General features: G+C 42.0%; 1 protein-coding gene across 1 annotated transcript; it reads right to left on the bottom strand.

Annotated features, from left to right (window-relative positions):
* Nucleotides 1–2702: 2702 nt before the first annotated feature.
* Nucleotides 2703–10750, bottom strand: PLPP6 (phospholipid phosphatase 6). The gene is made up of 3 exons (XM_075286715.1): nt 10567–10750; nt 8120–8589; nt 2703–3463 (listed from the first exon to the last, which is right to left on the bottom strand). Exons 2-3 carry the CDS (start codon nt 8562–8564, stop codon nt 3102–3104), a joined length of 807 nt encoding a protein of 268 aa, XP_075142816.1. The 5' UTR covers nt 8565–8589; nt 10567–10750; the 3' UTR covers nt 2703–3101.
* Nucleotides 10751–12704: the final 1954 nt, after the last annotated feature.

Genomic DNA, 12704 nt, shown 5'->3' with positions numbered 1-12704 from the left:
TTTGCAAAAAGGGGCCGATACTAAGGCAGGTCAGACCTGAAAAACTTGCAACTCAAGTCATAAGGTTGGTATAAGTCATACCTCAAATCTAGGCCAGTTCCTGGTTAGTGTAGATTTCGAACGTCATCCATAGGAGCAAGTCTGAATAAGTAACAGACTAGAGCGTCTCAAAAACTCATTCAGGAGTGGCAGGGGAATGTCTTAATAAAGTTTCCCTCAGTATCTCAGTCCAGTTCAACTCTGGCCGATACACAAAATGAGCCTCCCAGTCTGAACTTGGCCATATCATACCAACCATACTGACAATTTGCATCAGAATTTTATCATTGTATCGTCAATACAGAATCAGTATCACAGATGGGCCGGTCTTCTAAGCAGGTAATATAACTCTGAAAATGGAGGAGACACCGATACAATTCTGATGACATACGGCTAAGTACAGATAAGGTGTGGATGTATCCGTATTTTAATCACATTCCAAAAATGGACAACTTTTATAGGATGTGGAGGTTTTTTTGCTTCTTTTTTTTTTTTAAATGGAAAGTGGATGTCATTTAGCAACAACGGACTAAATAATTTCTTAATTATGGCAATATACAGCTGCACTAAATATTTGCCAATTATTGTTTTTGTAGCAAAATGTATGTTCCTAACATAAAAGTTGTCAGTAAATACAGCATTCCTCCATGGCAACTTTAAAGAGGACCTTTCATGGATTTGGGCACAGGAAGTTCTATATATTGCTGGAAAGCCAACAGTGCGCTAAATACAACACACTGTCTGCTTTCCCGATCTGTGCGCTGAATTCAGCGCACTGTCGGCTTTCCCGATCGGTACTATAGCTCTTTACACTCAGAAGGGCGTTCCTGACAGTCTGTCAGGAATGTCCTTCTCCATAGCAGCGCCTATACCGCTGTGCTGTGTGAGCGGGAAGGAACGCCCTCTCCCTCTGCTCACAGTGTTCGTCCATAGACGAGTACTATCAGAAGGGGAGGGGTCGTTCCTTCCCACTCACACTATACAGCGGTATAGGCACTGCTGTGGAGAAGGACGTTCCTGACAGACTGTCAGGAACGCCCTTCTGACTGTAAAGAGCATGGTACCGATAGCTCTTTACCCGGGGCACAGATCGGGAAAGCCAACAGTGCGCTGAATTCAGCGCACAGATCGGGAAAGCAGACAGTGTGTTGAATTCAGCGCACTGTTGGCTTTCCAGCAATATATAGATCTGCCTGTGCCTAAATCCATGAAAGGTCCTCTTTAAGGTTGAGGCCCCACATTGCAGAAAAAAAATGATTTTTTTGTTGCGACTTTTTCAGCCAAACCCAGGAGTGGCTGCAAAAGGAACGAGACGTATATAAGAAGCTCTTATACTTCTCCCTTCTGCTCAACCCACTCCTGACTTTGGCTTTAAAAAAAAAAACAAAAACAAAAAAAAACAAAACACTGAAACAGAAACACAGCAAAGTCTGCAACAAAATAGCAGCTTTTCTAAGGTGGGGCCTTAGACCAACTTTCACCAACCAGATCTGATTTAATAGTCTGCCATTAGTTATAGAAAAGTGCATATTAGTAACTAGCCCCAAGACTTTCCATGTATCGTTCTCCTAGAAAAATAACACATCACACACATTATTATTAAGGCCAACTGGCTGATTGGCAAGGTTAGTGTTATGCTGGTGCAACAGAGTCACATTAAAGAGAAACTCAATTTTAGGATTCAAATCCCATCATCAGTCTAGTGCTGTCACACTGCTTTCCATGTATCTTCGTGTCTAAAATGTGTGAGAACTGCTACTGAAAAAAAAAAAACAAAAAAAACCCTGCATGTTGCAGAAATGTAGCATTTCTGGCCCTTTCAAAAATGCAGCAGAAAATAAAAATGATACAATGTCACAATTTTGCAGTCCCAGTAAAATGAATGTTATTTAATCTCCTCCACAAGTTAGGCTGGGTTCAGACTACCGTAGGTGTCCGACAGCTAGTGCCGTAGCTAATGTCCGCACAAGATTTTAGCAACGGACACTAGCTGTGAACCTTTACAATTTCCACTAATTTAAATGAAATATTATGTTGTGTCCTTAAGAGTCCGTTTGCAACCATGTCCGATTTTTCAAGCGGACAGAAAAATCCTACATATAGAGCTCACAATGTACATTATTCTCTATCGTTATATCTTTGGATTATAGGAGGAAATCCACGCAAACACAGGGAGAACATACAAACTCCTTACAGATGTTGTCCTTGGCAGGATTCGAACCTAGGACTCCAGCGCTGCAAGGCTGCAGTGCTAGCCACATGGAAGACATCTTAACAGCACTACAGTCAAGTGATGGGGATTTAAAACCTAAGATTCATGTGATAGGTTCCCTTTAAAATGGCTTTATTGATTTCATCACCTTATCAAGACAAAAGTGGTCATCTAAACCTAGACAGTTTTTTTTGCATGGAAGAAAAGAATACGTTTACCAAAAATGTGCCCTCAAAAGATAAAAAGATCAACAACCGCTTATAATTTGCCTAAGTCTGAGTGCAAAAAAGCCAAACAAACCACAGAAACAAAGCACTTCACATGTGAAAAAAAAAGCACAAAACCTCTAACCTAGTTCTGCTATGCCAAAGAACAATGATATGTAAAGCAACGTGATCACACTGAAAACATATAAAGAAAAAAAACCCAAAACTAACATTTCCAACCACAATGATTTACACAGAATATAAAATGTTTCCAGGTTTAACTTCTGAAGAAAAGGTAGAACAAAGAATCTGGACTTCCTTTTACGCCGCTTGTTTTTTTGTTTTCAGAAAAAAAAAAAAATAAGGTGTGTCCATAACTCTAGGCCCAACACTGTAGAAGAGGGAATGTTGGATTGAAGTGCAATGATTTTTTCAGCCAATGCTGTCTACTGATCTGTTCCTATATCAACTAGTGTCATTTTTTTTTTTTGCCTTGGTTCTGCATGTAGCTGACCTCTCAGAGATATAGGTGGAGGTCCATGTATAAAAAGCTTCAAGATGTGGGAGGCAATCTAATCATATTCAGTTTAAATGATAACAAGGCTAAGATAATGCCTCCAAAATGGCCACTTGCTGTTAATACTTCAGATTTTGAACAGAGCAGGTAACGTATTTGGTGACAGCCAGAAGTATTCAACCAAACTATACTGCATGTGCCCCATGAAAAAGCCAAATAACACATCTGTCACATTGTGTCTCCCCAGCATGACTCTGGACAAGCTAACCACAATAGCCCAAAGCATCACAAGGATCCTGACTGGCACGGCTAGTACCAGGTGATTAAGCATAAAACGAGAAACCATGGCCGCTCGTGTAGCATGACCTGATGGGAAGGAATACTTGTCCACAGAAAACGTAGCAAACATGTCCATGCGGTTCTGGGAAGGTCTACGACGCTTCACTATTCCTTTCACAACTCCCACGAGAATGATATCCAACAGTAGTGCTGCCAAGAGAAAGAATTCCAAGATTAAAAAGAACAACTAAATTTGCAGAATTTAAATCATTTTAAATTAATAATTCACCATTTCACATAATTCTGTATTTAAAGAAGCCTGTTCACCACCGCAATCAACTCCAGTTCCTAGCATCTGTTAATAGGTGCCCCTTCACCTTTTTGGCACAATTGGAATTTTTTCTTCTAGTCCCCACCATTCCTGAGTAATAAATGTTGTTAATTTTGGTGCCTGATATACTATTTAGACTCTGCACTGTCAGAAGGGCTGTGTCAGGCAGGAGCAGGAAAGGGACTTGATTCTGACCTCTGACGCTGGCTACATCTGATTGGAGCTCTGAATCACACCCCCATGCCTGACATGGCTCTTTTGACATTACATAGCTTAAGAAGCACATCAGGCACCAAAAACTGCTCTCATTGCTCAGGAATAGAGATGAGCGAGTACTGTTCAGCCGATCCGAACAGCACGCTCGCATAGAAATGAATGGACGTAGCCGGCACGCGGGGGGAAAGCGGCCGGCCGCTGTCAAAGCGGAAGTACCAGGTGCATCCATTCATTTCTACGGAGCGTGCTGTTCGGATCGGCTGATCCGAACAGTACTCACTCATCTCTACTCAGGAACAGTGAAAGTTAGAGAGAAAATTCCAACTGTGCTGGAATCAGTCGAGTAGCAACTATTTACAGATGGTAAGCTCTTTTATTGGAAAATGTGGTGAAAGATCCTTTTTAAAGCACTTTCAAAAGCAATTCAATCATTGGCTCTAGTGATTTTTAACTAAGCATATATTTGCTAATTAACCAGCATGGAGCACCGGAAGTTCACTGAGCACTGTCTGATGTGAGAGCCAAGGAAGGCGGAAGAGTCATCATCATCATCAGCCTTCCATTGCTCTCACCTCGCTCTGTTTACACACATCAGACAGTGCTCAGTGAACTTATGGTGCTCCATTCTGGTTAATTAGCATATCAATAAAAGAGGACTAATTCAAAAATGGCTGAGAGGATTACTAAACAAAAGGTATGTCTGGAATAGCCTTTCGAAAGACTATGCAAATAGATGATTATTTAAAAATCACTAGAGCCAATGATAGAATCCCTTTAAATATAAATATATATATATATATATATATATATATATATATATACAGTGGGGCAAAAAAGTATTTAGTCAGTCACCAATAGTGCAAGTTCCACCACTTAAAAAGATGAGAGGCGTCTGTAATTTACATCATAGGTAGACCTCAACTATGAGAGACAAAATGAGAAAACAAATCCAGAAAATCACATTGTCTGATTTTGTAAGAATTTATTTGCAAATTATGGTGGAAAATAAGTATTTGGTCACCTACAAGCAATCAAGATTTCTGGCTCTCACAGACCTGTAACTTCTTCTTTAAGAGTCTCCTCTTTCTTCCACTCATTACCTGTAGTAATGGCACCTGTTTAAACTTATCACTATAAAAAGACACCTGTGCACACCCTCAAACAGTCAGACTCCAAACTCCACTATGGTGAAGACCAAAGAGTTGTCAAAGGACACCAGAAACAAAATTGTAGCCCTACACCAGGCTGGGAAGACTGAATCTGCAATAGGCAACCAGCTTGGATTGAAGAAATCAACTGTGGAATCAATAATTAGAAAATGGAAGACATATAAGACCACTGATAATCTCCCTCGCTCTGGGGCTCCACGCAAAATCTCACCCCGTGGGGTCAAAATGATCACAAGAACCGTGAGCAAAAATCCCAGCACAACGCGGGGGGACCTAGTGAATGAACTGCAGAGAGCTGGGACCAATGTAACAAAGCCTACCATCAGTAACACACTACGCCGCCAGGGACTCAGATCCTGTAGTGCCAGACGTGTCCCACTGCTTAAGCCAGTACATGTCCGGTCCCATCTGAAGTTTGCTAGAGAGCATTTGGATGATCCAGAAGAGTATTGGGAGAATGTCCTATGGTCTGATGAAACCAAACTGGAACTGTTTGGTAGAAACACAACTTTTCGTGTTTGGAGGAAAAAGAATACTGAGTTGCATCCATCAAACATCATACCTACTGTAAACATCATGGTTTGGGGCTGCTTCTCTGCAAAGGGGCCAGGACGACTGATCCGGGTACATGAAAGAATGAATGGGGCCATGTATCGTGAGATTTTGAGTGCAAACCTCCTTCCATCAGCAAGGGCATAGAAGATGAAACGTGGCTGGGTCTTTCAACATGACAATGATCCAAAGTACACCGCCAGGGCAACGAAGGAGTGGCTTTGTAAGAAGCATTTCAAGGTCCTGGAGTGGCCTGGCCAGTCTCCAGATCTCAACCCTATAGAAAACCTTTGGAGGGAGTTGAAAGTCCGTGTTGCCAAGCGACAGCCCCAAAACATCACTGCTCTAGAGGAGATCTGCATGGAGGAATGGGCCAACATACCAACAACAGTGTGTGCCAACCTTGTGAAGACTTACAGAAGACGTTTGACCTCTGTCATTGCCAACAAAGGATATATAACAAAGTATTGAGATGAAATTTTGTTACTGACCAAATACTTATTTTCCACCATAATTTGCAAATAAATTCTTACAAAATCAGACAATGTGATTTTCTGGATTTGTTTTCTCATTTTGTCTCTCATAGTTGAGGTCTACCTATGATGTAAATTACAGACGCCTCTCATCTTTTTAAGTGGTGGAACTTGCACTATTGGTGACTGACTAAATACTTTTTTGCCCCACTATATATATATATATATATATATATATATATATATATATATATATATATATATATATATTAATCTTAATCATTTTTAGTTCTAAATATTTTGGTGTTTGCAACAGCCATTTCAGTTTGATATATCTAATAACTGATGGACACAGTAATATTTCAGGATTGAAATGAGGTTTATTGTACTAACAGAAAATGCGCAATATGCATTAAACCAAAATTTGACCGGTGCAAAAATATGGGCACCTCAACAGAAAAGTGACATTAATATTTAGTACATCCTCCTTTTGCAAAGATAACAGCCTCTAGTCGCTTCCTGTAGCTTTTAATCAGTTCCTGGATCCTGGATGAAGGTATTTTGGACCATTTCTTTCTACAAAACAATTCAAGTTCAGTTAAGTTTGATGGTCGCCGAACATGGACAGCCCGCTCTCAAATGATCTGAAAACAAAGATTGTTCAACATAGTTGTTCAGGGGAAGGATACAGAGATTTAACCTGTCAGTTTCCACTGTGAGGAACATAGTAAGGAAATGGAAGACCACAGGGACAGTTCTTGTTAAGCCCAGAAGTGGCAGGCCAAGAAAAATATCAGAAAGGCAGAGAAGAAGAATGGTGAGAACAGTCAAGGACAATCCACAGACCACCTCCAAAGAGCTGCAGCATCATCTTGCTGCAGATGGTGTCACTGTGCATCGGTCAACTATACAGCGCACTTTGCACAAGGAGAAGCTGTATGGGAGAGTGATGAGAAAGAAGCCGTTTCTGCACGTACGCCACAAATAGAGTTGCCTGAGGTATGAAAAAGCACATTTGGACAAGGCAGCTTCATTTTGGAAACAAAAATTGAGTTGTTTGGTTATAAAAAAAGGCGTTATGCATGGCGTCCAAAAAGAAACAGCATTCCAAGAAAAACACATGCTACCCACTGTAAAATTTGGTGGAGGTTCCATCATGCTTTGGGGCTGTGTGGCCAATGCCGGCACCGGGAATCTTGTTAAAGTTGAGGGTCGCATGGATTCCACTCAGTATCAGCAGATTCTTGAGAATAACGTTCAAGAATCAGTGACGAAGTTGAAGTTACGCCGGGGATGGATATTTCAGCAAGACAATGATCCAAAACACCGCTCCAAATCAACTCAGGCATTCATGCAGAGGAACAATTACAATGTTCTGGAATGGCCATCCCAGTCCCCAGACCTGAATATCATTGAACATCTGTGGGATGATTTGAAGCGGGCTGTCCATGCTCGGCGACCATCTAACTTAACTGAACTTGAATTGTTTGTCCAAAATACCTTTATCCAGGATCCAGGAACTGATTAAAAGCTACAGGAAGCGACTAGAGGCTGTTATCTTTGCAAAAGGAGGATCTACTAAATATTAATGTCACTTTTCTGTTGAGGTGCCCATACTTTTGCACCGGTCAAATTTTGGTTTAATGCATATTGCACATTTTCTGTTAGTACAATAAACCTCATTTCAATCCTGAAATATTACTGTGTCCATCAGTTATTAGATATATCAAACTGAAATGGCTGCTGCAAACACCAAAATATTTAGAACTAAAAATGATTAAGATTAATAGGGGTGCCCAAACTTTTTCATAGGACTGTATATATATATATATATATATATATATATATATATATATATATATCTTATATATGAACCTCCAAAACTAAGCACAGCACAAAACTAAGCACAACTAATCAGGAACGGTAAACATCATGGGAAAGTGTAACAGGATAAGTGCTCACAAAAACCATAACAATAGGTAGAAACAGATAAGAGAAGACAAGCAGCACCAGACAATGACAAGAGTGGAGATAAAATCAGAAGGAGACTTTATTATTCTCCCTATTAAAGCACTTAAAGAAACTTAACAGAATGGAAGTGTGAACAGAACCAAATGTAATTTACCAAAGAGCAGATTTAGTATGACTTCCCGGCCAGCTGAGCTGTCACTTCTATACAGACAATATATTGTACCAGCAATCCAAGGTATGCCATGGCCAGAAATCTCTACCAACTTCATCATAGGACGGGCGCTGCCCCATGAAGATCCTTCTCTTGCACAAACTCCCATCTTCTTGGACAACCATAAATCCACAGCCAATAATGACCTTAGTGCAATTCCAAGAAAAGATGGATTTAGTTTCATGCAGTCTTCTTCTGGAAGCTGCTGCTGCTGAGATGAAGAGGAATTTGAGTCCTTACGGTGGACAGGACTGTCTGATGTCCGAAGCCTTACTGATGGCTGGTCTGAAACACTGGTTTTGTTAGTAAGTAGGGACATAAACTCAAACCTTCCATTGGCATTAGGACTGGCAGAGTTGGCTGCTCTGGAGATTCTTGGACTTGGCATCTTTGCAGGTTGTGCTGCTGGAGATCTGTACACAAAATAAACAACATTGCTTAGGAGCAAAATTCATTTAAAGGGGATAGTCTGACTGACATTATAAATATCTGCTGAATGTGACAGAAGGTCATAGACATGTCATGTTACAGCTCACATTAGAGGTCTATGCAGATGGGCGGAGGAGGGGACGTGAGTGGGAACTGAGTGAGAGAAGAGACAGACAAAGAAGAGACTACAAGCAGCCAAATCGTAACCTTTCTATCCTGCCCAAATAATACAGGTCATGTCTTCTCTATATGATCCTACTGCAGTTTCTGAGTGTGTGAGAGAGTGTTATAGCTCAGAACTAAGAATCAAAGACAGAACCTGCAGAGGAAAAAAAAAATAATGCAAAAAACACAGAATACAAGTCATAAAATGGCCAGAAATATTGTTCATCACATACATACTTACACTGTGTCAAAGTCTGTGGAAAAGACAGATAAGAAAAGGGATTCTTCATATTATGTTGCATCACCACCTAGCCAACAGCAGCTGACCTCCTATAATCCCTTCCTGCCGACGGCATTTTTTAATTTTCGCTTTTGACTCCCCTCCTTCCAAACCCCAGAACTTTTTTTTATTTCTCTCCTCTCAGAGCCATATGAGGTCTTAATGTTTGCGGGACAAATTTTTCTTCATGATGCCACCATCAATTATTCTGTACAATGTACTGGAAAAAAAATTCAGAATGGGGTGGATTTGAAGAAAAAGGGCATTTGTGCGACATTCTTATGGGCTTCGTTTTTACGGCTTTCACTGTGCAGCCAAAATGATTGCAGACTACATAGAATAGCCTGCAAAAGAAGTCATTGAATGACAGGCCGGGGAGCCTTCAAAAGGCAAAATAGCGGCGCCCATGCGCCACTGGCAAAATGGCACCTCGGTCAGCTTTGACCGAAACACCGAAGGGGTTAATGCCCCCGATCTGTGTGAGGAGGAGGGCAGTGTCACCTCTCAGAATCACACCCCTTGCCTGACAGTACAGAGCCTAAATAGGGGAAGAGGAGGGGGTACCTGTGTACACAAAGTAGGCTGTGGAATTTTTTAAAGATCCATTTACATACCAAAAGAGCTGGTTCTCTATAGTGAGCAGATCCAAATGATTCAGCTCACTAAAAAAAAGAGACGAAATTCCCATCACTATTTTATATGTCTCTTTCTCTGTGCAGTGCTATGAATCCCATAATGCCTCAGCGCAGCATCACATGAGTAGCTAGCGGATAGTACTGCAGGGCAGGGGAATTATCTTTTATTCTCTTAAATAGTCAAAGAGACCAAATTCTATTCAGAAGATTTTGCGACCCTCCCCCCTTCCCCCAGAACACTTCATAAGGGGAGTCTGTCCCTAGAACCAAAGACTGATTGATTCAAGTGACCCTAATGGGGTTTGTCCCAACTGCAGTTTCTGTCAATATGAGAATAATTTCTTTGGAATACGAACGCCCTCATTTATCCAAAGAGCTTATCTCGCCAGCAAAGGTGCTGATCCACAAGAAGGTTAGATTTGGGTGACCCTATACAATCTATCTGCGGGTATTGGCTGATATGCTGGGTTTTGGGGACAGACTCCCTATTAAGGGCAATTCTAAGCAGAAGCGTTCCTCATGTAGTCACTGTATGGTGATTAATGTTAGACTGCGGCATTCCTGCCCTTGGCCCCCACCTCACAGTCTGTGGTAGTGACAGAAATAGACGACTACACCACACACTGACCCCAGTGACAATAAATTGTGGTCAGGGGACCAGTGCTCTGCCATTAATACAGGAGATGATGTAACCCTGGATGTAGAGAGGACTAACATGACATATGAGGAGGACACGTATAGAGAATAGATAGAGAACAGACTGTGACCCGAGGGTGACACCGCCGCATACACACCGCAGCCATACAGAGTGCATTGTTCTAGATGTGTACAGCAGCTAAGAGAACAAATCACAGGGACCGCCAATGAAAGAAGCCACTGACCTCAGAGAAGCACCTGTGCCGCAATCCAGACACCACTTCCGGCAACTAACTCATCAGCATTCACGTCTAGTAACGACGTCGCGTGACGTCACCAACTCCACGTCTCCTGTACGCAGCAGCATTTCCTGACAGTGACGTTCCGCTCCATCATCTGGACGTGTGACGTAGAAGTCACGTGAGACCTCTCTCAGCGCGCTGCATTGTACTGGGGAGAGCGGCCAGAGGTTTCCTCAGGATGTGTCAGAGACCGTCAGCAATAAAGCCAAGCTGTGACTGCGCTACCACCTCCCCGAAAGCTGCGGCATGTCCTGATGGCGGCAGCTGTAGTGACAGGGCTGTGCTCCATCTGTTGCTATTATCCTCTGCTGTGTGCCTCAGGATACGGCGCAGTTTCTTGTTTTCATTTTCCGTCTTCTGAGAACCAGAACCTTTTTTTTTTTTAATTTGCCCGGTGATGTTTCTATATGAGGGCTTATTTTTTACTGGCCAAGTTATATTTTTCATTGGTCCCATCATGGATATATATATATATATAACTCATTGATCACATTTTATTCTTTCATTGAATTTCTTTTCAATAAGTTATTGATCACATTTTATTATTTATTTCTCAGGTGGGGGATTATGTAGTGGAGATGACACTTCCACCGTGTATTTTTTGTAACCTACTATTGTGTTATGAAGACATAGATGTTCATTTTACAGGTTGCTACATTTAAAGCGCTATTAGATATGTATGTTTTATGTGGTACTATTCCGTTATCGGGCCAGCAGCAGCGCATTTCAGCACCAGCTTTCGGGACAGCAGTTCAGTTCAGCAGCGGGAATTACAATGACATCCGAGGACTGCTGGCCCGATGCTTGTGCCCAGTAGCCAGTACATCAATGACCCCCCCTCCATCTCCTCCTCCTTCCAGTGCTGCCCCCCAGCTCTCCTTACATCTACCCCGTACCCTCTCCCCGCCACATGACTAAGCCGATGCTGGCCCGATGATAGAGGCCGTGCTTGTGTGTAGTAGGCAGTACATCGATCGATGCCCTCATCCTCCTCTTCCTTCCAGTGCTGCCCCCCAGCTCTTCTTACATCTGCCCCGTACCCTCTCCCTGTAATAGGCCTCACCGTAAATCTTGAGCAATGAATGCTACTAGATAGCCGCCGGACGCTGCAGAAAGTTTGTCCCTCCGGCTCGCTGTAGCTCACCGTTCCTATAGTCGGCGTGTTTCTTGTCAGGGCCTGGATTGAGCCCCGGTGTCTTTCCTTTCGGTCTCGGTACTAGCGCTGAGGTGAGGCCTAGTCGTGTGGCGGGGAGAGGGTACGGGGAAGATGTAAGGAGAGCTGGGGGGCAGCACTGGCAGGAGGAGAAGGATGGGGGAGGGGGGTCATCGATGTACTGGTTACTGGGCACAAGCATCGGGCCAGCAGTCCTCGGATGTCATTGTAATTCCCGCTGCTGAACTGCTGTCCCGAAAGCTGCTGCTGAACTGCGCTGCTGCTGGCCCGATAACGGAATAGTACCTTTTATGTATATCAATTTATATATAGCTTTACAACTTTTGCGCAATAAAAGCACCTTTACTAGTTTTTCCAAGTTTTTTTTTCATGTAACATTTTGGGAACACGGAACGGATTCTGTAGCTTTTATGAACTTTTCAGTGGGAGGAGGTGGCAAAAAAAAAAAGTTTTCTGCCATTGTGTTTTTTTGTGATTGTCATTTTCTGAGTTTATTCTGTGATATACATTACATTTTTAATTTATTAGACATCATTATGATTTCAGCAACACTAAATTTGTATTTTTATTTTACTATTTTCGGACCATATTGAGGATCTTTAACCTTTTTACTGCCAAGGGTCTCTGGAAAGTTTGCACCTCCAGTAGCCAAAGCATTTTTCACAGTTTTGAGATGGACAAATCAAACCTAAATTGCAACATTAAAAAATCATCCAACCCCCCCCCCCATACCTATATATTTTCTTAAAGTAGACACCTGCAGCATTGTCAGAATGCCACTTGGTACTGTATACAAACAGGCACCTTCATGCAATTTTGATTTAAAGGGGCTCTATCACCGGGAAAAGTCATTTTTATCTAAACACATGCTTGCATAGGCTTTAGAAAGGCTATTCCACACTTACCT

The sequence above is a fragment of the Leptodactylus fuscus genome, chromosome 9, assembly GCF_031893055.1.
Source record: "Leptodactylus fuscus isolate aLepFus1 chromosome 9, aLepFus1.hap2, whole genome shotgun sequence".
NCBI lineage: Eukaryota > Metazoa > Chordata > Amphibia > Anura > Leptodactylidae > Leptodactylus > Leptodactylus fuscus.
Note: the sequence above shows the minus strand (reverse complement) of the source record. Positions and strands in the feature narration are given on the sequence as shown.

Bases quoted from the DNA above. Each gene is read 5' to 3' on its own strand.
- PLPP6 (XM_075286715.1), bottom strand. From the start codon at position 8,564: ATGCCAAGTCCAAGAATCTCCAGAGCAGCCAACTCTGCCAGTCCTAAT. The intron at 3,464-8,119 runs GTAAATTACATT...TTCTCTTGGCAG, and splicing joins CATACTAAATCTGCTCTTTG to CACTACTGTTGGATATCATT.